The sequence below is a fragment of the Salvia miltiorrhiza genome, chromosome 7 (assembly GCF_028751815.1).
Source record: "Salvia miltiorrhiza cultivar Shanhuang (shh) chromosome 7, IMPLAD_Smil_shh, whole genome shotgun sequence".
Taxonomy (NCBI): Eukaryota; Viridiplantae; Streptophyta; class Magnoliopsida; order Lamiales; family Lamiaceae; genus Salvia; species Salvia miltiorrhiza.
Window position 1 is genome coordinate 6,608,698 of NC_080393.1, and position 25,387 is coordinate 6,634,084.

Sequence of the window (25,387 nt, forward strand, 5' to 3'; positions counted from 1 at the left end):
GATTTCGAATTCTCAGCTTATTTAATTGCGATATCCATTCATCGTAGTCACCTCACGAGTGTGACTTAATTCCTGAAAAATGTGGGGAAGTTTTCAATCTGCCCTGAAAAGAGTTGAATTTGATATTTTGCAGCCAAAAAACTGAAAGACAAAAGTGAAGTGAAAACGGGCGTGAAAATGGAGAAGGAGGAAGCTAAAGAACACATTGGGACCTTGAAACAACTTCAAGAGAAGGTCCTATGTCTTCTCATCTGCATTGTATTTTGCTATCTACTTGATTTGTGTGCTGCTAGTTACAGAATTTGGTAATTTGATGAATGTGGAAATTGTCTGCATATTTTCGTGGATATGATATGATGTGCTAAGGAATGGATTTAAGTTCTGTGATGGTGTATTATGTGCACTTGGTTAGCGTATATTGTAAGTTTGACGGTTGGCCTATGCAGGATCCTGAATTCTATGAATTCTTGAAAGAACATGACAAGGAGCTTTTGGAATTTGACGAAGAGGACCTGGATGTGAGTGCCAAAAATTCTGCTCCTTTTAATATGCGATTATTTGTTAAAATTACTAATTGGTAAGATTATGCTCCGATTATTCTAGGATAATCTTCAAACTGACGCAGAAGATGATGAAGAAGAAGTTGATGACGATTTTGCAGAGTATAGTGATCCTGAAACTGCAACGGAAGAAGAACCTTTGAAAAATGTGATAACTAGCGCTATGGTTGATTCTTGGATTGATGCAGTCCGTGCTGAGGCTAAATTAGCAGCTGTTCGTTCCCTTCTGAAAGCTTTTCGCAGTGCTTGTCACTATGGTGATGATAGTGGTGATGACCCTACCGCAAAGTTTAGCACCATGTCTAGCAGCGTTTTCAATAAGATAATGTTGTTTGTCTTGAATGAAATGGATGGGATTCTTCGAGGAATTTTAAAATTTCCCGCCACTGGGGGTAAAGAAGAGATGGTTAAGGAGCTTATGGCTACGAAGCGATGGAAAAAATACAATCTTTTGGTGAAGTCATATCTTGGAAACGCTCTACATACTTTGAACCAAATGACTGATAATGAAATGATAGCATTCATGTTAAGGCGTCTGAAGTACTCATCCGTATTTCTGGTTGCTTTTCCCGCACTTTTAAGGAAGTACACTAAGGTATGCCTCAACTTGTGGGATGATCTCTGTTTACAAGCTATAGAGTTGTCTATTTGAAAAGATTTTGCCTAATTGGTTAAGACTACCATGGTTCAACCACATGAAGTTTCAATGAACAATTACGTCAAAGAGAATATATTTGCAAGGATGAAACAGATAAGTAGAGAATGAATCATGTATGAGTTTGCTTACTTACATTAGTCAACTGATGGCTATTCTTAACTTTTCTTCTGTAATTGTTTAAGCCCGAGCTGCCAGCAAATTTTACATTATAACATGAAGCAGGCGACTTCTATTTTTGTTGTTGTTGTTGTTTCAATCCCTTACATACCATCATATCTATGACTTTAGGTCCATAAATTGGAGTAATGTTTCATGGATCTGCATTTTAAGTGAATTATAAATGACTCTGTTCAAATAACTCTTTTGCTCCACACAATTTGAATCTAGTCTTCCCACTATAATATCAACAATATTATATGTAACCTTAACAAGCGGAAAAGCGCATGTGGTGAAAATAACTAAGAATTGATGTCTGTTCTTCCAAGACTTTGTGCACAAAGATTTAACATAATTTAAGCTACTAGCTTCTTATAATTGGTAGAGTATCTAACCTTCAGTTGGATATTTCATTCCAGGTTGCACTTCATTTCTGGGGTACTGGAAGTGGTGCACTACCAGTTGTCTCCTTTTTGTTCTTAAGAGACTGTTGCATACGGCTTGGTTCAGACTGTTTGGATGATTGCATTAAAGGAATGTATAAAGCCTATGTCTTAAATTGCCACTTTGTCAATTCGACAAAATTGCAGCATATTCAATTTCTCGGTAATTGCTTCACTGAACTTCTTCGGGTGGACATTCCTGCTGCATATCAGCATGCTTTTGTTTATATTCGGCAGTTAGTAATGATATTGAAGGAAGCACTCTTTTCTCCAACAAAAAAGAAGAAAAACAATAGTAAAGGGAAGGATGAACCTCCCAAGAAAGATAAGGGGAAAGAAGCACCTTCCAATTCCACAAAAAAGGTCTAGTGTTGTAGACATAGAATTATATTTTATGCTTTGGCTTCTTCATCTTTGTTTATGTTGGTAGTATGTGATGATGCTTGTAGTTTAAGCTTGCTTTTCGTGGATTGCATAAACTATCCTTTTCTCTTACAGGACATATTTCGAAAGGTTTATCAGTGGAAGTATATAAATTGCCTGGAGCTCTGGACTGGAGTTGTTTGTGCATATAGCACAGAAGCTGATTTGAGACCGCTTGCATATCCTTTGACACAGATCATAACTGGGGTAGCTCGTTTAGTTTCCTCAGCTTGTTATTTCCCACTTAGATTGCGTTGTGTAAGAATGCTCAATCGGATCAGTGCATCAACGGGTTCATTTATTCCTGTTTCTCTGCTTCTGCTGGACTCGCTAGAATTTAAAGAATTGCGTAAACCTCCTACTGGAGGAGTGGGCAAAGCTGTTGATTTGTTCTCTATTCTAAAGGTACTTGGAAAATGGTTCTAATCCATAATTTGTGATATGATGATACGGACTTTGATGAAAAATCTGGAATTGTCTGCAACAGGTTAGCAAATCTACCTTGAAAACCCGAGCATTTCAGGAGGCTTGTGTTTTCTCTGTAGTTGAGGAACTCACCGAGCATCTAGCTCAGTGGAGTTACTCTATTGCGTTCTTGGAGTTGTCTTTTATTCCTAGTGTGCGGTTGCGGAACTTCTCTAAATCCACGAAGGTTGACAGGTTTCGTAAAGAAATCAGGCGTCTCACTCGTCAGGTTTGTCACATGTCCCTTGGGACTGCTTCGTCTATGTTGCATCTTCAACTGTAATTAAATTTGGAACTATATGATCTCTCCTGTCCAGTCAAACACCAATTGACCTTAACCTGATCTTCAGAGTTCCTATATATGGGAAACATCTTTTCTTTAGCTAAGCGAGTAGTTACAAGAAATTACACATAATTCAATTTTTCTTAGCACACTTGCACTACTTTGTATGGTCAGAAGACGATACAATTTATTCATGCTGTGTATGGTCAGAAGACGATACAATTTATTCATGCTGTAAAAACTAGCGCTCTTCTGGCTAAATTAATCTCTTTGCTGCCTTTTGCCACAGATTGATGCGAACTCTGATTTTGTAAATAAGAAGCGGACAACAGTTTCACTCTTGCCAAATGATCCAGCGGCTGAATCTTTCCTTGAGGTTTGAACATATATTTCCTTCCTTACATAAGATTTTCCTGTTGTTTGGTATATGTTGCATCTTCTAGTTGTTGTCCATGTTCTTAAACCTCGACAGCAGCTTGTTGCTTAGCTTGTTGATTTATGTTTTGCTGTTTCTTGGAAACCATTTTACATTACTTATGATGTAAATTTGGTTAACTGTTTTAACATACACGCAACCTATAATTATTAAATATGCCTTGTAAGCTTAAGTCTATTCTCTCTAACAATTTTAATGCTGTTTTATGCTAAATGCAACCCGCAATGTTGCCAAAACTCGATCAGGATGCAATTTCATGTTTCCTATTTTAGAGGATATATGCATATTTTTATGGCATAAATAATCTCATTTGTGATTGTACTTTGTTTAGCTGTACATTTTATATAATTTGGTGAATTGAAACATATTCTATAAGTTATCAGTTTATGTTTGTCCCATTTATCTGTTTTCTTTTTTTTTTTCCCCCAATTTTACCAGGAAGAGAAAAAGTCAGGCACAAGCCCCCTGTCCCAGTATGTTGCTACACTACGCCAAAGAGCACAGGAAAGGAGCGGTGCTTTGACGGAATCCAGGTTAATACTTGTATCCTTTTTTGTATTATTCTACTGAATCTTGAGTTTTTTATTTATGCTGAGAGATGTATTTTTGGCCAGTGTGCTTATTGGAGATCAATCATCCAAATTCGGGAGCAAGATATCAAGTGACGATGAGCATGATGATTCTGAAATGGAAGAAAATGCCGGTGTTTTGCTCTCTGATCACTATTCTAAGTACATTACTCTCTCTCTCTCTCTCTCTCAGAATAAGGAAAAGAAGGGTGCTTATGTCTAATATCTTTGTTTGGGTTATTAGGCAACATAAAAATGTCAAAAAGAAGAGTACTGAACATACAGAAGAGATAGCTTTGGATGAAGATATCGTTGAGGACTTGGTTCTCAGCTCTGATGAAGACGTTCCGTTGAGCGACAGTCTTGAGGGAGATGATGACGAGTCTGACGGCCAGCAGGAACGGAGCAGCAAGAAACGGAAACATGGTGCGGATATGCACAAAGGGAAACAAAACTTTGGAAATAGAAAGTCGAAGAAGAAGAAGAGGATGCATGGCAGGTAAAACTTAGTTTGTATACATCGTTGTTCAGGCTGTGTAACACCAATTTTGATATTGATTGGGATTGCTCGGACGGCCCCTACCTCTAATCCATATACAAATATTTGTGAGATTGTCTTATCATGAGATGTATTAAGATCTAGATCTAAACTCTTATTAATTATTTGTGATTTTGTTAGTATTTATAGTTTATAATTATAAACATACCTTTCCCAAAAAGAATTACAAACATACAATTGAATATGAGATGTTGACCTTGACATACGTTAAGCGGATGGGTTAGGTAACTTGTCACAACCTCAAATGCTCAATTGTGTCGCATTTGCGTGTCGTATCACCAATTACTAACTTATTTATTTTATTTCTCGAGTCCCAATTGTGCCATGCAACTCTTACTGAAATTTCTTGAGTCCCAATTGTGTCATGCAACTCTTACTGAAATTTCTGTTAGGTTGTATTTTAGTTTTGTAATGATTTTCTTTCTTCTTCTTAAGATACATAACACGAACAAATTCACGTCTAAAATATGAAATATAATCAACTATCAGCACACGGAAACGTAAAAAATAAAATAAAAAAGCTTTCAAACATATACTACCAATTCTTGTTACACAAATTTATGCAATTATTATGAGAACATCTAACTATATATTATTCCTTCCAGAATATTTTCATAGGATTTTTAATTAATCCGATCAAATAACATAAAAACTGTAAACCCCAAAAAAATATACATAAATATAATGCAGGGAGGATGCAGATTTGAAGCTGTTGAATCTAAACAAACTGTTTATTCTCTCAAGTAAAAAAACTGAATAGCATTACAAAGCGGTAGATATCGTTGATCAAAAGCAGTAATACTTTTCAAACATTAGCAAGAAACCATGACACATATCCCACTCAAATCTACACATTTAGCTACGTACCCGAGGAAGGAACCTGCAAACGACGTCGCTCAACGCACACCTCATCTCGCCATCACAGTCGGCCGCTGCTGCCCGACAACGGCCTGTCGAAGCTGGTGATATCCGCTGCGATAATGCTCGATGGAGAGGCAGAGTTGCCTTATGGCTTCCCGTTTCTCCTCCGCTCCTTCAAGAATCGTCTCCTGCTTCCTCTCCACATCCATCTCGAGCTCCACGATTCTCGACCGCAGCTCCTCCGCTGATTTACGTGCCTCCTCCGCGCTAACGATCAGCTGAACGTGCTGCAGATGCAGTTGCTGCAGATGATCGTCTCTTGAGCTGATCTCTGCACCGAGCGCAGCGATCTTGGCGCTCAGTTCGTCCCTCGCAGCCGCCAACGTGTCGTGTTTCACCTTCCACTCGTCAAGGTTTCTGCTGAGTTCTTCAACGCGGTCGTCTCTCTCAGCAATGTCGGCCTTCAACTGCTCGATCCGAGCTCCGAATACGGCCTCCGCCTCGTCTTTGGCGGACTTCACTCGTCTCATGTCCTCTTCCAACGATTGGCATCGTAAATCCATTTCTTTGAGGTTATCCTCCAAATACGCGCGCTCTTTCGTCATTCTAGTCATCTCCGCTTGAAGGTGCTCGTTTTCTTCGGCTAAGGCCTTGTTGGCGTTGCCTATCGACTCTTTCAATCCCCTAATCTCTTGATCGCGTTCCGAAAGATTCGTCTTGTACCTTACTACGCGGTCCTGCAGCCTTGAGGCATCCCGTTTCTCTCTCTCAACTTTGTTTTTCCAGACAGCAACCTCCTTCTGTGCCAATTTCAGCTGATCCTGCAGATTCTGCGCTGATGAGCCCTTGCTCGAGAGCTCCTGCCTCAGGCTTGCTACTTCTTCTGCGGACTCACGAAGCTTCTTTTCCGCGCTTCTAAGCTCCTGCTCGAGTCTCCGAATCTTATGCTCCAACCCCACTTCACCTTCTGAGCCACCGTTGTTTTCTTGAAGCTCCGTCGCCTGATGTTGCTCCAGTACAATGCTCGACTCATGGGTTTCAGAATCTTTCTCTACCGCGACTCCACTAGAAAGCATGTCGTTCGAATCTCCAACAGATTCGTACTTCTGAAGCTCGATTTTCAGGCGTGCTATTTCTTCTTTCGACTCTTCCATATTCTCTTTCGCAACTCTCAACTCCTCTTCGTACGCTGCTAATTTGGCTAGATTGATTTCAGAACATTCATGGCTGCATTGCTTCGAACCTATGGAAATCTCTTCCGTCTGCAGGCGGAGTTTCTCTTTCACCTCATGAAGCTCAGCTTCCAGCTCGATAACCCTCCTCCGCGAGCCCACCTCCTCGCTGTTGCTCTGTGTGCTAGAGTAATTATTAACGGAGGAATCATCCGATTCTGATTCAGAATCCAGTGTTGACGATTCGTCACCTTCCTTGCTATTCAAGTCCGAGCCACTTCCGTTACTCCCAAGAAAGAACTCGAATCCAGCAGCACGAGGTCCCGATTTCGTACGTGCGGGCTTTGTGTCAGGCGAGGGCACTGTGAAAGGTGGCTCTGATCCTACATCAGATACCCCGGAGCCTTGAGATCGGAGATCCGAAGGAATGTTTTTCTTGAGTTCCCCCGTCACATGATCATACCGCTCAGCCAACGCACGGTACATTCGATAAAACTCCTCAACGAGACCGACCAGCTCGGGCCGCTTCTTGAAATACAATTCAGCCTTCTTTGCGAAGGAATCAGCATCCTCTTCTATTAGTTTCAACATCCTTTTGACATTCTGATCCATGTCTGCGACCAAGAAAATATTCACATCATTTCATTTGCTCGTTATAGTCGTTTAACATGCAAGAAACTCATCTACATTTCTTACGCCAACGACATGAATTCTCAAGTAACTTACCATCAAGATTTTCTTGTAGCCATTTCGAATTCTTGGGACTAACATGGCTATCCCACCACCACGAGTGAGACTTCTTTGATTCCAACCTCTTCATTTTGTTATACTTAACCTACAAAAAGAGGGCAACAGAGACCGCCTTAGGCAAAAGCAAACACCAACATGTATGTAAGACTATACTCCAATTTCCTTCACTAATTCGTGCCATTAATACCCGTTTTAAGCCTCATGAGATTAACATACATTGTTTCAAAACCTATTGTTTCCAAAAACTCTTTCACAGAGATAAAACTTACGCGAGACTAGCCTACTCAACTTAAATTCTTGAACAAAATAAGGCATAAAGCCCGTTTTCTTACGTGTGATGAAGACATTATCCCAGCTCAATATCCGATCTAAACACCAGGCCAGAACACGAACCTGATCAGCTCTGTAACACAGGGATGATGGATGACAAAATCAGCACATGTATTCTACGACAAAATATGGAAAATCGAAATGGTTCATACAAATTGCATTCATCTCATAGCACATACATTTCTTGAATCTACAACTAAGTTATCAGCACAAAGACTGATTTCTCACACCTATACGAGCAATCACAGACAATCCCAGCGAATCTCGATCAAACACTCCCAAAAATCACATGAAATGGATCTCCAAAGTGGCAACATGAACATGAACATGAACATGAAAAATGAATGAGAGAGTTGACAATGCAGCAATTAGTGAGTCTAAGAAAAGGCCTAAAAATGGGGGCGTGCTGCTAAGCCTAATGAGAGCTTTGAACATTAGCACAACTGTAATCTCTCACAAAACAGCTATACATCCACGCGATCTTCATGTCATAGCCTTGACTAACTCCTTTATTTCAATATGATTACCACTTTTTATTATTTCATACATTAAATAAGAGATTATGCTACAAAGTAATGCAATAACATGGAACAAACCACGATCTTTCATAATAATTAAAAGGGGGACAGAAAAGAGAAGGCCTTTCTCCCCTTGTGGAATTAAATATTGAATTAGATATTATATATATCCATTTATTTAATATTATTTCACTAAAAAAGAGGTGCCCCAACAACCAGAAAATCAGTAGACAATGCCGCAGTTTACATGTGGGAGAATTTAATGGAGATAAAGTGAGATGAAGTGTTCAAGAAAATTCAGCCCCCAAACATAGAATCACAAAACTGGACCAAAAACAATCAATTCAAGAAACAACTTTTTTATTCAAAAAACAGAAAATTAAATCAATACTAGAGGAAACAAATGTTCACACCGACCATGAATACAAGAAGTTTCCTCCAAGCTTCAATTTCAAGAGAGAGGGTTCTCATATATACCTCAGATCAGGAGAAGATTGAGAGAAAGAAGACAAGCAGCAACAAAAAAAGAATTTTTATGGGTATTGAAAAACAAAGAAAGGATTTTATGAAGAAGACGCCATCTTTAATTCAAACCACAAATGCCCAAAACAGAAAAAAGTGAGGGAAAATGTAAGTCGAGATTTGAGATAGTGGGAAAAGAAAGGAAAGCATCACAAAATGTCTCACCTTTTGACTGTTTCTGGAAAATCACAAGCTGTACAAATATGGAAAATGAGAGAGAGAGAAGGCGGCGAAACCTATGAAAAAGAACAAAATTGTGAAGCTCCGGCAAGAGAGACAGATGTTGTGTATGAAAATATGGAGATTCCTTGTTTTTTAGTTTTTAGCTGTAGGTGTAGGGGGCACTCAGCACTGTGTGTTTAAATCTATCTGTAGAGAGAGAGAGAGAGCGCCGTGTCTGAAGTTTTCGTCACATGGAGATTGGTATTAAGTCAAAGCTTTTTCTCATCTGATTTATCCATTTCAAATTCAATCATAAATTTTTTTGAGACGAATTTTCATTATAAATTTGATTTGATTTAGAAAATAAAACTATATAGAACAGCGATCAATTCGAAAAATACAAAATTATAATTAGAGAGATGAGATTGGACAAAGACACAAAGTTGCATTGGGCATGATTTGAGGAGCGTCCAAACACTTTCGAATAATTGGCTTTAGCCTCAATAATTTGGATTATCTATAGCACTATGATTTTACTCTGACTTTGTCTTGCAAAATTAATCCATATTTTATTATATAATTAACATTATCATTTATAGTTTCAAACATAATTGTAGAGTGAATAGTTTGTAACAACGTGACAAATGTACGTTTGAGGTCTCCTAGAAAATACATGACATGATGATTAGAGGATGGAACATTTGTAATATATATCATGTATGTTTGAAATTATAATTACAGTTCATTTTTATCTTATATGAATTATAAATTCAGAGGAAACTTAAATACGCATACTTGGTTTTCCGAAATAGAAGGATGAGGAAAATGAAATTATGAGACGCTAATAAAGTAAACTATTCACATTTTAAATGAAAATGTATTAAAACAATACCGTAGATTGCTCATAATAGTGAATAATAATTGTAATAATACAATTTTGGATTGCGAGACTGCTCATAATTTTTTTTTTCTTCTCATAATGTAAATTAATATGAGATGGAATAAGTCGTGTTGAAATTTATGAAGGAAGCTGAGAAGATCCATCTTGAAAAGGACTGATAAATTGAATAGACAATTAAATAAAATATAAAAATAAGAGAAAAGAAGCATTCCCACCGTATTGTGGGCGTCAATTGCTTAGTTACTTTGACATCCCAATTTCATACTTTGAATATTCCTATTTTGGCCTTTTCTTTTTGTCCATTTTGAACTTTATTGCGTTTTTGTTTATATTTTATTTGTAATTATAATTATAAGTATTATGATCTATAGATGGTGAACATTCTTTTTATGTTCCTTACCTTTTTTCCAAAACCACAAAACCTATATTTTGTCCATTTTGAATTATTTTTCGCTAGTTGTTGCTATTATATTTCAAATTGTATAGGAAAATGCTTATCTTCGTGCATCCTACTCTATGAAATTTATAATCAAGAAATATGATAACACAAACTATACTAATTATATAAAATACGAGATAAAATCAGAAATACAATAGAGAATTTGAAATTTCGTATGTATCTCTCTAGCTCATGCTTATAGTATTCGGCGGTTAATAAAGTATTTTAGGTGTAGTAATACCATTTGTTAATTTGGATATGATTTCAACTTTGAATTAATGTGCATTTTAATTAGTTAGATGAGAGGCTGGTAGAGGGAGCCCCTCTAAGCTTGGTGTATTGGTGTTGATTAATGCCACGTGCCATCATGTGAGTTTGATTATTTATATATTTATTAAAATGCGGACTAGAAAAGTATACTCAAACGATATTTTAATTGTGGAATGACGATAATTAAAATTATAAATTTATTATTGTTTACTAATCCTTTTCAAATTGAGATATTTAATGAGCCTAAACAAATAGATATTGCGGACATTTTTAATAAAAGAATAGCAACAATAATTACCATTTCAAGAACTAAATTTTATTGATCCTTGGATTTATCATTATATATAAAATACTATAATGCCCGAGCCTATTTATATGCTTCTTAAACATTAATTATTTATTTGATGTTGAATATCACATATTCGTATTTTAATTTTATGTAGTTTTGTGCAAATTTCAGATTCAAGATTTCTTTTTTCGATATAATTGTAATGAAAATTTACATTTTATAGTATTATAGCCGACTATTTCTTTTATCATCATAATACAGTACATGTAACTGAAATTCGATGAAGAGTAGATGATTTTCAGGGTGTAATTTGATTTTTAAATTGATCGTAAAAGTCATTAACACAGTATTTTTTTTTTTTTTTTTAAATAATGCTTCGTGAGGTTTACACGTATCAAAACCGGCCTAAATTGGTTGCCGCCTTGCGCATTCCTATTCAACTATCATTGACTTTATTTTGTTTATTTATTTTATTTTCGACTGATTGTATTTTACTCATAACGTCATGCGTTTTAATGCTAGGTTTTGATTATCAATTTGAAATTAATAATTTATCGATGACAACCATATCTTAATTGTCGACACAAATTTCACAAAATCATGATATGGGATCGATAATGGGACTCGCGCATCTATATTAATTTGGTGACAGTCTGCCAGAAGAATATCAACTGTTATCAAAATTCAAAACTATCAAATTCTCTTAATATAGGAATTTCAGTTAATTAAAAAATAAATTATTTCGCTAGAAAGAGAAAGTAAACCATAATGGAAAACCAAAACTTTTCAAAGTAAAATAGAAAAATAAAAAAACTTAGCGATGCAGAACTAATCATGCCACCTATTGTTCTCAAAAAAAAAAAAAAAATCATGCCACCTAAGTTTCATTCAAATATAAATAGCGTAAGGAAGTGAAATAATGTGATTATAGTTGTTCACTGTGATTGTAAAGAGAAGCCCATGTAAATTATACGAAGAGAAAATATTCTGTCATTTTCAAGGTAGATTAAGAGATACTGCATCTGACAATAAATATTTATGATAGTCTGATGACAGCTAATTCTTTAATTTAGTCAAAGGATTTGTTTTATTGATTTTATAGTAACATTTCAGAATTAATTTATGCGTGAGACCTGTTTAGGTTGGAGCGTGGATCATTTTAATCCGATTACTCATATCCATATTAATAAAGTTTCATAGTTGGATTTCTTAAAAAAAAAGTTTCATAGTTGGAAAAATTTTAAATAATATTATATATATAGGGAGTAGTTCAATTGGATATATGTGTATATCGTATAAAATATGTACCATTTTCAATTTCACAAAATCTTGGATACACCTAGGTGTACCGTACAACCGGGTTGACCATACCTAAAGTAGTACTCCCTCCGTCCCAGCTTTTAGTATCCAACTTTCCTTTTTTGGCCGTCCCACATTTTGGTATTCATTTCTATTTTTAGTAAAAACAGGTGGGGCCCTTACTCCACTTTAATTATTTTAACTCTCACATAAAATGTGGGTCCCTTATTCCACTCACAACACATCAATCACTTAATTAAAACCTGTGCCGTTCTCAACTGGATACCAAAAGTCGGGACGGATGGAGTATTATTTATATGAGTTAGGTCAGAATATGAGTTCAAATCAGGGTGCAGGTCAAAGTTTAAGTAAATGTATAACTCGGTTGTAGGGTACACCCGAGTGTACCCAAGACCACCTCTTTCAATTTTTAGATTGTATAGATCTATAGTGAATTTACCACTTTGATAAATAAGTTTGCGATTCAGAAATACCCTAGAGATGGCGATTTTTTTAATTCATAATTTTTTATATAGTGTACCATTAAGACTTGGACTCATTTAAATTATACTCCCTCGGTCCCCCAATCTAAAAAGAAAAGGACACAAATTTTAAAATAAAGTCGTTAAGTGTATTAAAATGGTGAAAACATGTTATGGAGGTACTCTCTCTGTCTTGACTTTTCAATATTATATATTCCAATTTGAATTAACAAAGTCCCTTTTTGCTTCAAAACTAAAACAAGTTATGTAGATATTTGTTATCCACTTCGGGTTATGAACAACTATTTTAAATTATGAGAAAGAAATGTATGAATTTTTGTTCCAAGATTAAGTTCATACAATGCAAAAATGCTATCGAGGAAAACATATTCATACTTGATGTTAGTAGTCGGCTTTAGGGAGGGGCCCATTAGACCGAGGCCCAGCCCAACTATTGTCCTATGCCTTCAAATTCTTGTACAAACCTTCCCTTGTAAGAATTAGGAATCATTAGGCAGAAAATGTGAAAGTATTACTTCCTCTGTCCCAACTTAAATGATGCACTTTATTTTTTAATATGAAATTTAAGAAAAATAAAATTATAGTGTAAAAATGTATAAAGATGTGTAGAGTCACATTATTTATAGTATAAAATTATTACCAAAAATAGAAACGCACCATTTTAATTGGGACAACTCAAAAAGGAATACACGCCATTTAAGTTGGGACGGAGGGAGTAATTGCATTGTTTACACACCAGCAATTCTTACTTTTCTTAAATTTTTTTGTTGATTATGAAATTTGAGGTCCTTATATATTTTTTCATAATTATAGGCGGTGATCCATTCTGTTGTTCTGCGCCGTTGACAATAAAGATAAATAAGAAAAAAAAGTAATTATCTCCAAACTAATCAAGAGATCATCAGATTAATCCCTGACTGTTTTTTTCGCTTTCATGAGTAAAAACGTCCTTATATTATCTATGTGTAGTAATAATCTTTTCCCAATGATATATCATAATAAAAATATGCTTATTATCATTGTTATATAGAAAAAACACAAATAGCAAGTCTATCTTAAGACAATAAAGAGCCAAGAAACATCGGTCCCATAGTCCCATGGGTTTTATCAACTGTGTGTGTGTCTCCAGCTTATGTAGGTAGCTATAACGACGTTAGTTCTTGTTTATGTCACAGATATCTATGTAATCTAAGGAGCATATCCCATTTTATTAGACTCCTTGTTTATGGATATCAATCCTATATATGTATATGAGCGCAGGGTACAACACCTTAAAGCTTCATCGAAATGGCACATCGGCAACGGCAGATTCTCGGCCACGCTGCAACCTCTCTTGCCGTATTTCTCTTTATTGCAATTTTCCTTCCCCATGCAACAGCAGAAGGTAATCTCTCTCTCTCTCTCTCCGGTAGATTAAGAGTAATTATGGAATTGATTCATGTTTGGTTTAAGATTAGTTTTGATAAATGATTTGACACAGCAGGTTAATCGCATAGTTTTTGTTTCTGGCAAGTCTCACTTTTGGTATGAAAAGAATATGTTTTTACGGTGGGATGGATATGCGAGTACTGATGTATGAGTATCTTAGATGATATAAAACTGACCCAAAAATGATACTAGTAATTAGAAAGAGGGAGAGAAGAGGGAGAGGGAGGATGTGTCCTAAACTTGATGAGAAATAAAACAATTCATGTTCCTTTTAAACTTCTTTCGATTATCCGCACATGTTCTGATAATTGGATCTACAACCAATCATTAACCAAGTCTTCTACTATGTCTCTGATATGCATAGCAGCTGTAAAAACTCATCACTTGTCTTTTTTCTGTGTCAGACAAACTCAACCCCGTAACCAATCAGAATTTAAACCCTACCCAGGCTTGGAGGAGTTCTGAATATTGCATGCAGAATGTAAGTATTTTATCCAGTTCCGTTTCCCAAACACACCAGAATAAAGTCGCATTTTACAAAATAAATGTTTCCGCAACCAAATAAATTAAACTTGTATGGAAGAAACTTTATCATCAACAAAAGGAAATGACTGAATGGTTTTCCAAAATGATGATATTTGGGTCCAAAAATAGAAAACCCACTAGCTATTATTATTATAATAAATTTTCCAAGTAGAAGAATTAAAATTGACGAGGTGTTCAGATCTCGGCACCGTGTCAAACGGGCCTGAAGAACTACACCCTAACCTCGACTGGGTGGCTGAACGTCACCGCTGCTGCCGGCCCCAAGTTCTGCGAGGCAGGAGGCTGTGCAGACCACACGAGGGCAGTGCTCCTCTGCCTCAAACATGTCAAGAGAGACTACTGGTTTGCCAATCGTGCAACTGTCCAAGATCTCTACGACACCATAGATGATGGCTGCAAAAACGGCGGTACAGGTACAACTACAACTATTTCTACACATAAGAACTAAATCTAATCTAATACAAGTATTTACCATTACTCAATTCTTGCCTACAGGTTTTACTGGAGTCAGCAAGTACGGTTCTCACCTCCCCAACTAAGCCCCCGCTCCTTGCAAAATCAGAATAGTAGATATATATGTAATAAAAACACAAATCAATGTGTTACATGTATTCAGATTTCAAATACGACCACAAAATCACTAATAATATAGAGCTATTTCTTGCTATTTCATTCAGACCAAAATGCATTTTGATCAGACGTATTCACAAATTGAGAAATGGAGTATTGCATACACAACCATCAAGAGTTAACCACAAACAAAAAATACCACACCAACACTGTTTTATTCTCGATTAACCATAGACGAAATACTATGGAGGTCTACGCCAATCGACTATTCAGCATTTATCCCATGGCATACTTCTGAGTCCAGCTGCGAGCAGTAGACTCATATTTGGTCCGGTCTGTCTTGTACATATGAGCAATTTCAGGCACCAGTGGGTCGTCAGGGTTTGGGTCCGTCAACAAAGAGCAGATAGACAACAGGACCTAACAATTATTAGCACACACGATCACAAGTAAGTATGTTGAGTAATATCCTATATCTTATGCATAGAATGAACCAGCAAACAGATGGATCTTTTCCTTCCTAGTTTTCAGAAACAAGGCCATCATTGACAAAGCGTCTGATCATCAGTAACCAAGAAGCGGATGTTTACACGAGGCAAACCAAAAGTGGAAAACCACAGTTTGCTCATTTTTTGTCAATAATTAATGTCATTTTGCATCAGATCACAATTTTACATCGCATAACAGCCTTCCAATAATCCAGCAAGACATAAAGACAAGTAGTGCTTAGTACCTTAGAAACAGTCAAGGCCGGACTCCACTGTTCCTTCAGAATATCGAGGCAAATGCTTCCATTGCTATTGATATTCGGGTGAAATACCTTTGTCCTAAAAGCAACCTGAAAGGATCATTTTCAGGGGTTACTTGAATAGAACAGAAAATATACAGCTAAACAGTTTGGATTATAAGTGGAACCCAGTTGCTTTTTGAACTTGTCATTCCATACCAGGCAACTTCATTGAACAGCAAACACGGAATTGGAAATTAACTAGACCGGATAAGATATATGTACATAAACCTGACGATTGCACTACTTCCCCCAAGATTTTTATCCACTAGAGGATAACCATATAGTGTTTATTATAGCAGCCTTTTGCAACTACAGCTACAGGGCTTAACAATAGAGTCCAGGGACCAGCACATCTGAAGTTATCTCTTGGAGCATCATAATGTAATGTTCACAAAATAGGACCATTATTGCAACGACTACCGATGGATGTAAAAGATACCTCTATATAGATGATAACATACCTTTGGTGGCTTAAAAGGATAATCAGGAGGGAAATGAATCGAGACCAAAAATACACCTCCCGCATACGGGCTATCAGTAGGCCCCATTATCGTGGCTTGCCAATGGAACATATCTTCTGCTACAGGACCTACATTTTGTTTAATGAGGATCAGATATATCCCTCAAACATTATGGATCATGAACAGATACCACTCCGTATGAAAAAAGCAAGCTCCCAAGCCAGAAAGGAAGAACAAGCCTCATAGCAAAAACAACAACCATCTATAAATCAAGGCCCTCAGAAACAAAGAAACAAATAGGAATAAACCCTCCTCCGAGAGCACATTCATAAATATAGAAGTAATACATGTTAACTCTATGTCTAATGTGAACAGAGAGTAGTGAAATCTACTGCTTAGCTATCTCACACAAACTCAGTGGCATCGAAGAAACATTCAAATCAATAAAATCTTTCTCGACATCCAACAATAAAAACATCTGCATCCTACAAGCATCCTCGCCAACAATTCAACAAATCAGGACTAGCTAATTTCAAGCAACTCATTCTAAGAACCCTAGCAAAAAGTTCGATCAAATCGGAGCCAACTAATTGCTGCCTACCCATTATACATACACTCAGAGCTCAATTCATTAAAACCCCATCATCATTTGGTCATTTGCAACCGAGATCGTAACAATTTTTTAGAATCATGACACTCAATTTCAGAATTGAACGCAGACCGTCAACAATCGGTAAAAGAACAAATTATTTCCAAAACATAAATAGCTGGTTCCACGAAAATCAACTGATTGATTTTAACTAAAAATCCACGGACGCTAAGTACCACTCATAATTATATTCAAAGGCGTAAGGAACATAGTTAAGCATACCGGCGCTGCAAGAGGTCGGAGGGTCCTTCTGCAAATCCTTGAGCTCCTTCAATATCCTCTTCGACGCCATCAGAAACCCTTCTCGCCTTCACAGCAAACCCCTAAACCTAACAAATGAAAAAAGAAAAAAATAAATCAAAACAGGAAAACCAAAACCCTAACCCTGAATCCGACAAGATCCAAAACCCATGACCACAATCCGATAATTAAAACAAATCAGCGAGCAAATTCGACTCATCGAAACCAAACCCAGAAGGTGTGAGGAATACCTGATCCAGAAAATATGCGATTAGGCAGCAGAAAACTTTGGGAACTAGAATTAAGAAGAGGAGAAATGAATATGGAGAAAGAGTAGGTATTTATAGTAGATGAGATTCTTGAAAGATTGATTAGTGTGGGGCAGTAAGTATTCTAGAAAATTCGGCTCGAGTCAAATAAAAGAAATTGGTTTGTTGGCGTGCAATCAACGCCATTTCTACTGCTTTATACGTTGCCCTGTTGAAGGGGATTGACTTCTACGGATGGGAGCGGCGCCTTCTCTTTACACTTTTATTCATTGTTCATTTATTCCTTCTCAACAAAAGAAAATAAAAGAAAAATATTAGTATTCCTTTTTCTTGGCCGCGTTTCGATCAACATCAATTCCTTTTACTTTTCGATTTTATTTGAACGAACAAGAGGAGGTTTCCTAGTAAGACACTTATATGTAATTTTAAATCTAATTTTTTAAACCTACACGTATTAAATTTATATTTAATTGATCCGGTTTGCTCTAGTAGGATAGTTCGATTCAGTTTAGTAGGGCAATTCGGTTCAATTTATACTGAAAATTTTAAAATTATTTCAGTTTGATTTTGGGTTGAATTAGAAAGTTGGAATTAATTTAAATCTTTTATTTCTCGATCGTAAGAATAAGAATTAAGTATTAAGAAATTCAATTATCTAATTTTAACTTCTAAATTCATGTAAGGTTCTAATTTGATTATTTGAAATTTGAATTTTGCAACAAAAAAATGTAAAATATGTAATAGGAAACAAAAAAAATGGTTTGACCAAAATTGCATTTAAATCGAACTGAATATTTCGATTCAAGTTAATATTTCAATTCAATGCGATATAAATATTCCAATTCGAGTTATTAACTTATTAGGTTCAATTTTATTTGAAATGAAATCACATGCCTAATAAATGCTCGCCCTAGATTGTCCAACTAATTCGGATCCAAACATGATTGCGTATATTTGGACGAGCATGGTTTGACTAATTAATATTAGTTCATTAGAGAGTAATAATTTTTTGTGATCAAATAAATAAAATAATACAAATAGCTAGGTAGGAAATCATAATATTTATAAATTGATTACATGACTAAATATATTTATCCTCGTCATCTTAATTAATTTATTCAATTATATATCTTTCAATTAGATATAAAATCAAACAAGAGAAATTATCAATAATATGGCAATATTCTAAAGTTTCAATCTGTTTTAGTAAATATTATAATAATTAACTTATACTAAAACTTTTAAATATCTAAATTAATCATCAACCATAAAATGCCTCATGTGAGTTTTGTATATAGATAGATACGATTATAGTAGTATCTCATACTTAATTTCGACTTTTTTATTTATAATAAGAGATTGGTTTCGACTAATCATTTCTTATTTGAAAAGGACATGAGCCAGTTATCATGCCATGCACACATCGACATGATCAATAACATTTTACCAAAAGGCTATAATTAATTTATGTGTCATTCTTCTTCTTCAAAATAAAAAATAAAAAAAATTATGTGTCATTCTGTTAGCTTTTCAACGTGTATGATTAATAAGAAGGATGCAATACTTCTCTATCTCAAAAATAGTCACCACTGTCTCACGTAAAGATATGGTCTCCTGTACATAACGCATAATGAAAATCACTTAAATAATACTATTAATTAATTAAGTAATTATTCTTTTTATTATTTGATAAATTTTAATAGTGAAAATTTATAATTCTCACCTTCACTAAATCTTTATGAAAAATGCCCAATTTTATTAACATAGGTATTTTATGCTCAAATTAATTAAGTTTTTCTTAATATTTCAATCATTATTGTACTTGAAAGACAACACCTTACACATTTAAAAAAATACAACAATTTGACAGCTATCAGTTAAAAAATTCAATCCATACCGACTATTATTTGGATTTCTTGCCAAGCAACTCTTATGCTATTTCTTATTTGATAGTATATATTTTTTTTTCATAGAACGCTACACACGTAAAACTCTTGATGTTGTGTTATATTTTTTCTTTCGCCAACGCTTTCTGCCAATCTTTCCCTCGTGGTTTTCTGAACGTATGTTTGAATTTATTTGGATGTTGCAAATCCTTCAATAGGGAGGAATGATACATGTAATTTTTTTATTTTATTTTTTGTAATATGGATGTATATGTGAAGCTCCTTTGTACTCTGGGCTTTTCAATAAAAGTAGGCCCATTGAGCACGTGAAGAAAGTTGAAGATGCTCATAGTTTAGATTTTTCTTCTATAAATATTGGTTTATTCTTTTGTTTATTAATTTATAAATTAACAGTATTAAATAGAAAAATTTTAAGACCCCGTTCCGGGTGGACTCAAACCCAAGACTTCTGACTTTGGCCATTGATACTTTGGGCACTAATATCTCATTTCAGTGAAATACAATCTTAAGTTTTCTCTTGTAATTAACCTTCCTCGCATTTCTAGCTACTTTAATTTCATACTTTTCGACATCGCATTCCTTTACCGATCATTGAGTTCTCATAGTTTCCGAGCATTTTGACTTGAATCCACAGAAGATTCGAGTCGACATTCCGGATTCACTTTAATTCCATCATTTTCTCTGATATCATCATCCCTCTGAATTAGTTGTGTATTTATTTCTCCCCTGTTATATTTGTTTACAAGAATGTGGTTTGTATGATTATTACTTAATGTTTTTGCCGTTAGTTTGTCGCAGATATTATTGTATTCTCAATTCCTTTATTTATGTGAAGTATGGAATAAGGTATTAGTGGTTGGCATTTTGAGTTTGTCTATTTTCAATTGTTTTTGTAGTATTATGTTAATATCGCACGCATAGTTTACAAATACAAATGAATAAAGTAATGCATCTTTTGAATATTGTTTATTTTTAGGGTGCGTTCTCTTTAGTTGTAAATTTATCATGGGAAAAATAAGGATAAACATAATTTCACCCTTTAAATCATTTTTTTCTTTTCCCACATTTTCTACTTGACCCTTACTCATTCCTCTCATTCCTCATTTACACTATAAAGAAGAGATAATATTATCACACCATTTTTGGAGGGATAATATTATCTCTCCTTTGTAGTGTAAATGAGGAATAAGTAAGAGTCAAATAGAAAATGTGGGAAAAGAAAGGAAGAATTTAAATGGTGAAATTTTATTTATCCTTCATTTTCTCATAATAAATTTACAACCAAAGAGAACGCACCCTAAAAAATATTAAACTTTTTGAAGAAGAGATATTACCGATTTTGTGATTCCCCTGTTTGCAAAGACAATCTGAAGCTCATCAAATTAGTCAGTTGTTCATTAATTTGGATGAAAGATATATATAAATTCTCATTGCATGTGAATTTCAAATAAAAGCATCGTCATACTTGGAGATAATGGAACAATGCGGACTAAATGTGTCATGTAATACGGTAAGAATGAGGGAGGAGCCTCGTGATTCGTTGCTACCAAAGAGTAAAATGCAGTAATGCTCCATCGCTGCGAGTTGAGCATGAAGCATTCGTGCGAGCAATCGAACACTTAAAAATCAAATATTAATATAAAAATCCATTAATGCTCGACGTTGGTCTTGGATTTGCAATGGTGGTGCGCCATGGTTATAGGCGGCAAGAAGAAACGAGAGGGGCATGGCGTGGGCAGTGGGGGGTGCGAGAGCGAGGGAATTGCAGAGGTGGTGGATTATCTACGATGTGGCCAGTGGTAGGGACAACGAAGAGAGAGATTTTTTACGATTGATAATTGAGCTTATAAGTTAGAGAGAGATTTTTTTTTGCTGGGGAGAGAAAATCGAAGAAAAATAAACTTGAATAATATATGATAAAAATAATAAATTATAGTTGAAAAATATTTGTAAAATGATTGTTGCATATGAGATTATAAAAAAATAAGTTGGGGCAGATGAACTTATTTTTTGGGGAGCTTATAAGCTCTTAGAGCTTATTTTTGGAGCTTATAAGTTGTTTAAGATCTTATTTTGCCAAACACTTTGAAGGAACTTATAAGCTCCTAAGGGCCTGTTTGATATGGGTTTATAGGTAGGATAAATTAAATTAATACAGGTTAGTGTGATGTTTGATATCATGTTCTATTAATGTGGTCAACTTCTACTTAATCCCACTTCTACATGCTATTTTGTGGGAATAACCCATACTAATAATCTGACCCCCCCCCCTCGGATAACTTTATTACTGCGAAGTTGGATAAAAATTCTGCTACCCTTCCTCACGCATATCGATGCAAATGCCCAAGTAATGGTGGACACACATGATATTTTTAAAATTATATATATGAGGATAGTTTTGGTATTAGGTAATATAATCCAACATAATTCTATGGATATCAAACACAATATAGGATTAAGTAGCCATGATATCAAACACCCATGAAATAATATAAATCCACACTAATCCACACTAATTTCTCAAGATAATTTTAATCCTAATCAATCATAAACTGCAAATCAAACGACCCCTAAACAGCTTATAAGCTGTTTTGAGGAGCTTATAAGCTCAGCCACCCTCTAAAATGTTGGGGAAAGAGGGGAAAGGGAAACGGGCGTTACGGGGTGGACTAAATTAGGGTATTAGGTTTTATTTTTAGATTTTTTGATATATTTTGACGAGGCAACATAACCAAATATATTAATTAATATTACTTTCTCCATCAACAAAATATTTGTCATATTTTGGATAATATAGATTTTAATAAGATGTGAGTGGAGTTGTTAGTGGAGTAGGTGTCTCACTTTAATTGTGAGTAGAGTTATATGAATTCTACTATTATAAATGAAACCAAAAAAGAAATTATGTCAATTTTTTTGTGTGTCATATTGATAAAACAAAATAATAGTAATCATTTTATATTATTATGTCCTTATACACTTACACGCTTTACACAAATTTCATGTGTAGTTAAAATTCGTGTGGTAATGAATTCGTGTAATAGTTATAAAATTGTTACACAAATTTTGGTTACACATAAAATTCGTATAAGTCGTGTTACTGTGTAACAGTATAATAGTTCAAAATTGCTCTTATTTCTATGTTTTTATCTACATGACCACAATTTTATTTTATTATATGAGGAAGGCTATATAATGTGGTATTTTTTTTTTACAAAATATAATCTTTATTTTAATTGATATTTTCCCTTAAAAGTAAAATCGTTCAAGTATACGAAAAGTGTGCATGATTAATATATTTCTTTCCTGTTAAATGTACTTTTTCTTTATTTATCAAAGTATGTAGAAGTCACCATTAAGCTTAAATATAATTTATTTGTAATATATATAAATATATTGATGAGAGGAAATCCATTGCCGAAAAATTTATGTGTTTATTTTTATCTGAAGTCGAAATAACTTTGTATGTACCTTCCAAATCTTTAGCTTGCTAGATTATTAACTGCACAAAAATGGTTTGAAAAAGATGAGTCAGAAACCAAAATAATAAGATGAAGCTGCATAACAATTAACAAACAAATTTCCCTCAAAAAAAAAAAAAAATAATAACAAACAAATAAAATGCAAAACGAAATTCAAGCGTGAAAGCGAGCCAAAACTAATTATATAACAATTTAGATCGACATTTAAGATTGCAATAACTAAACTGAAATGTGAACATTTTTTTTAAAGAATATATCTTGAAACTGATATTGATATAATGATATTACACATTTAAATTATAATTAGCAGTATATATTTGTTCAGACAAACACAAATCTCATTTATAAAATCACACGAAAAATCTCGTTTGCTCGGAAAGAAATATACAAAATTTCTTTAAAAGTTCAATTTGGACGAAATAAATCTGTGATAAAATTGTTATAGTATTAATATAATTCGTTTACATTTTTACTATTTTTAAAGTTGATATGCGAAACTATACTGCACCCAAAAATTAGTATACTACTATCTTCGTCCACGAAATTAGTATACTACTATCTTCGTCCACGAAATAGTGTCTTTTTTGAGGGTGAACATTAATTTTAATAAAATTGTTGTAAATAGAATAAAGATATAATTTACAGGGGTAGAATTAGTACATAAAAATAGAATAAAGTATATTCTTAAAAAAAATAGAATAAAATATATTACAGTATTAGTTTAAAAATGAAATAAAAATATAATTTATAATTAAATATATGAAAAAATGTAAGATGTGGTCATTCAAAAAGTTAAATAAGACTTCTTTGTAAAAAAAAAAAAAAACTCTTATTTGCGGACAGAGAAAGTATGGATTAAAGAATTATTAGTACCCTGGTGACCAATTAAAATGTGTTATTAATATGTAATCAATTTGTATTACTTACATTCACATGAGTGCCATAAAACATGGTATTTTACATAATAATAATAAAATATATATAAAGAAAATGAGAAATACCTTAGAGACAACTGAATGCTACACGGCGGTGCACGACCGGCGTCAATTTCCGACTGGTTGATGTTCCGGCACTCGATTTTGAACGGAAAACCGTGCATCTTCCTCCCTCTCAGGATCACATCGATCCGCCCCCTCACATTCACATCGACCACCAGCGCGTGCGCCTCCGCTTTGCTCCGCAGGTCACGCGCCGCCCGATCTCCCATCGCCTCGTCCTTCATCCCCGCCGCCACCTCCATTACCGTCGAATTCCGCGGTGGCTGCCGAACGTCGGCCAGCCTCACGACGCCGAATCGAACGCCGCTCGCCGCCACGGAGGCGATCATCCTGCTGTAGATCAGCTCCGTCTTTTCGCCGCCATGCGTGGCGTTGAGGAGGACGGCCAGGTTTTCTGTGGAATCCGCCGAGGCGACGTCGAGCCGCTGGAGGCGGATCTTAGGCATGTGCGATTTGAAGAAACCGTAATACAGAGCGCCGCAGATGAGGAGGAGGAAGATGAGGAGGCTGAGGGCGATGGAGATCCAGAAGCAGCAGGAGCTGCACATCCGGCCGCAGATGCGGCAGCGGCGGCTATTGACGGAGATCCGCGCTTCTATGTCGCTGGCGCAGTATTCGCGGCGGCGTTCCTTTGGCGGCAAGATTGTGTCCTCGTTAAAGGAGACGCGGCGGCTGAAGCTCTTCTGCTTTACCGGTTTGGAAGTTGAGGCCTCCATTGCATGATTACAGTTACACCAACAAATTCAAACCCAGGTTCCTTTTTCTCTCTCTCTCTCTAACTTTCTCTTCAATAATTAAACACAATCACGATTACAAAACTAGTTGATAGATAACATCTTCCACTTGCTAGAATCTATATACTGATAAATGTAGTTTAATTATTGCTTATCATATCGTATCACAATCACGTTTCGTATAACAAATTACTATCAAATATATTTTGATTTTCATCTTGTAAATGAATAACTGAAATGACTCCGAATTTCATGAGTTTTTTTATGGTGAGAAATATTTTTGGATTGTGGTCCGCTGTTTCTTCTTTTTGTCAATGTGACGGTACGACTTGAACTGTACTATTATTGGCGCTGAGTAATGTACTCTGTTTCAATTTTATAGGCATATACAATTTTAAATTTTTAGATAGATTTCTAAAGTCACAAGCGACCTGGCGCCGGACTAATTTAATGAATTTATGCTAATCGAACTTGAAAATTGAAGCCCAACTTTTCTTTCATTTAATCTATATATCTATATCTATATCTATATCTATATCTATATCTATATCTATATCTATATCTAGGGATGTCAATGCAACCCGAAACCCATGGGCCGACCCGAATAACCCGACAAAATTAGAGGGTTAGGGTTGAAAAATCGCAACCCGAAAAAACCTCCAGCCCGATTAGCCCGCACCCGACTAACCCGGAACCCGATAGGGCTAGCCCGAAAATCCGATGGGCTGGCCCGGTGGACCGACGA

General features: G+C 35.3%; 5 protein-coding genes across 10 annotated transcripts in view; 2 read left to right on the plus strand and 3 right to left on the minus strand.

Annotated features, from left to right (window-relative positions):
- The window catches only part of LOC130992114 (nucleolar complex-associated protein 2), an 884,658-nt gene that overhangs the window by 146 nt on the left and 859,125 nt on the right, over window positions 1–25,387 (plus strand). Inside the window, exons 2-11 of the mRNA XM_057916615.1 lie at window positions 134–234; window positions 447–518; window positions 604–1,155; window positions 1,794–2,180; window positions 2,316–2,645; window positions 2,728–2,934; window positions 3,278–3,364; window positions 3,863–3,957; window positions 4,039–4,155; window positions 4,238–4,599. Of these exons, the coding sequence (XP_057772598.1) occupies window positions 134–234; window positions 447–518; window positions 604–1,155; window positions 1,794–2,180; window positions 2,316–2,645; window positions 2,728–2,934; window positions 3,278–3,364; window positions 3,863–3,957; window positions 4,039–4,155; window positions 4,238–4,496 (2,207 nt within the window). The 3' untranslated portion in view covers window positions 4,497–4,599. The remainder of the gene's footprint in view (window positions 1–133; window positions 235–446; window positions 519–603; window positions 1,156–1,793; window positions 2,181–2,315; window positions 2,646–2,727; window positions 2,935–3,277; window positions 3,365–3,862; window positions 3,958–4,038; window positions 4,156–4,237; window positions 4,600–25,387) is intronic.
- On the minus strand, window positions 5,265–9,339 carry LOC130992119 (protein NETWORKED 4A-like). 6 transcript variants are annotated; one of them, XM_057916626.1, is made up of 4 exons: window positions 8,942–9,339; window positions 7,668–7,738; window positions 7,312–7,420; window positions 5,265–7,199 (listed from the first exon to the last, which is right to left on the minus strand). In XM_057916626.1, exons 2-4 carry the CDS (start codon window positions 7,680–7,682, stop codon window positions 5,461–5,463), a joined length of 1,863 nt encoding a protein of 620 aa, XP_057772609.1. In that variant the 5' UTR covers window positions 7,683–7,738; window positions 8,942–9,339; the 3' UTR covers window positions 5,265–5,460. The 6 variants fall into 6 exon arrangements, with proteins under 6 accessions (XP_057772609.1, XP_057772606.1, XP_057772611.1 ...); XM_057916623.1 differs by having other exon boundaries at window positions 8,871–9,159; XM_057916628.1 differs by lacking the exon at window positions 8,942–9,339 and adding an exon at window positions 8,661–8,879.
- On the plus strand, window positions 13,653–15,534 carry LOC130992186 (uncharacterized). Its single transcript, XM_057916733.1, has 4 exons — window positions 13,653–13,952; window positions 14,401–14,477; window positions 14,721–14,955; window positions 15,038–15,534. The coding sequence occupies exons 1-4, from the start codon at window positions 13,856–13,858 to the stop codon at window positions 15,079–15,081; spliced, it is 453 nt and encodes a 150-aa protein (XP_057772716.1). The 5' UTR covers window positions 13,653–13,855; the 3' UTR covers window positions 15,082–15,534.
- On the minus strand, window positions 15,122–17,919 carry LOC130992187 (ubiquitin-conjugating enzyme E2-17 kDa). Its single transcript, XM_057916734.1, has 5 exons — window positions 17,504–17,919; window positions 17,235–17,341; window positions 16,364–16,491; window positions 15,846–15,950; window positions 15,122–15,532 (listed from the first exon to the last, which is right to left on the minus strand). Exons 2-5 carry the CDS (start codon window positions 17,302–17,304, stop codon window positions 15,389–15,391), a joined length of 447 nt encoding a protein of 148 aa, XP_057772717.1. The 5' UTR covers window positions 17,305–17,341; window positions 17,504–17,919; the 3' UTR covers window positions 15,122–15,388.
- Window positions 22,927–24,624, minus strand: LOC130993759 (uncharacterized). Its single transcript, XM_057918796.1, has 2 exons — window positions 23,912–24,624; window positions 22,927–22,930 (listed from the first exon to the last, which is right to left on the minus strand). Exons 1-2 carry the CDS (start codon window positions 24,622–24,624, stop codon window positions 22,927–22,929), a joined length of 717 nt encoding a protein of 238 aa, XP_057774779.1.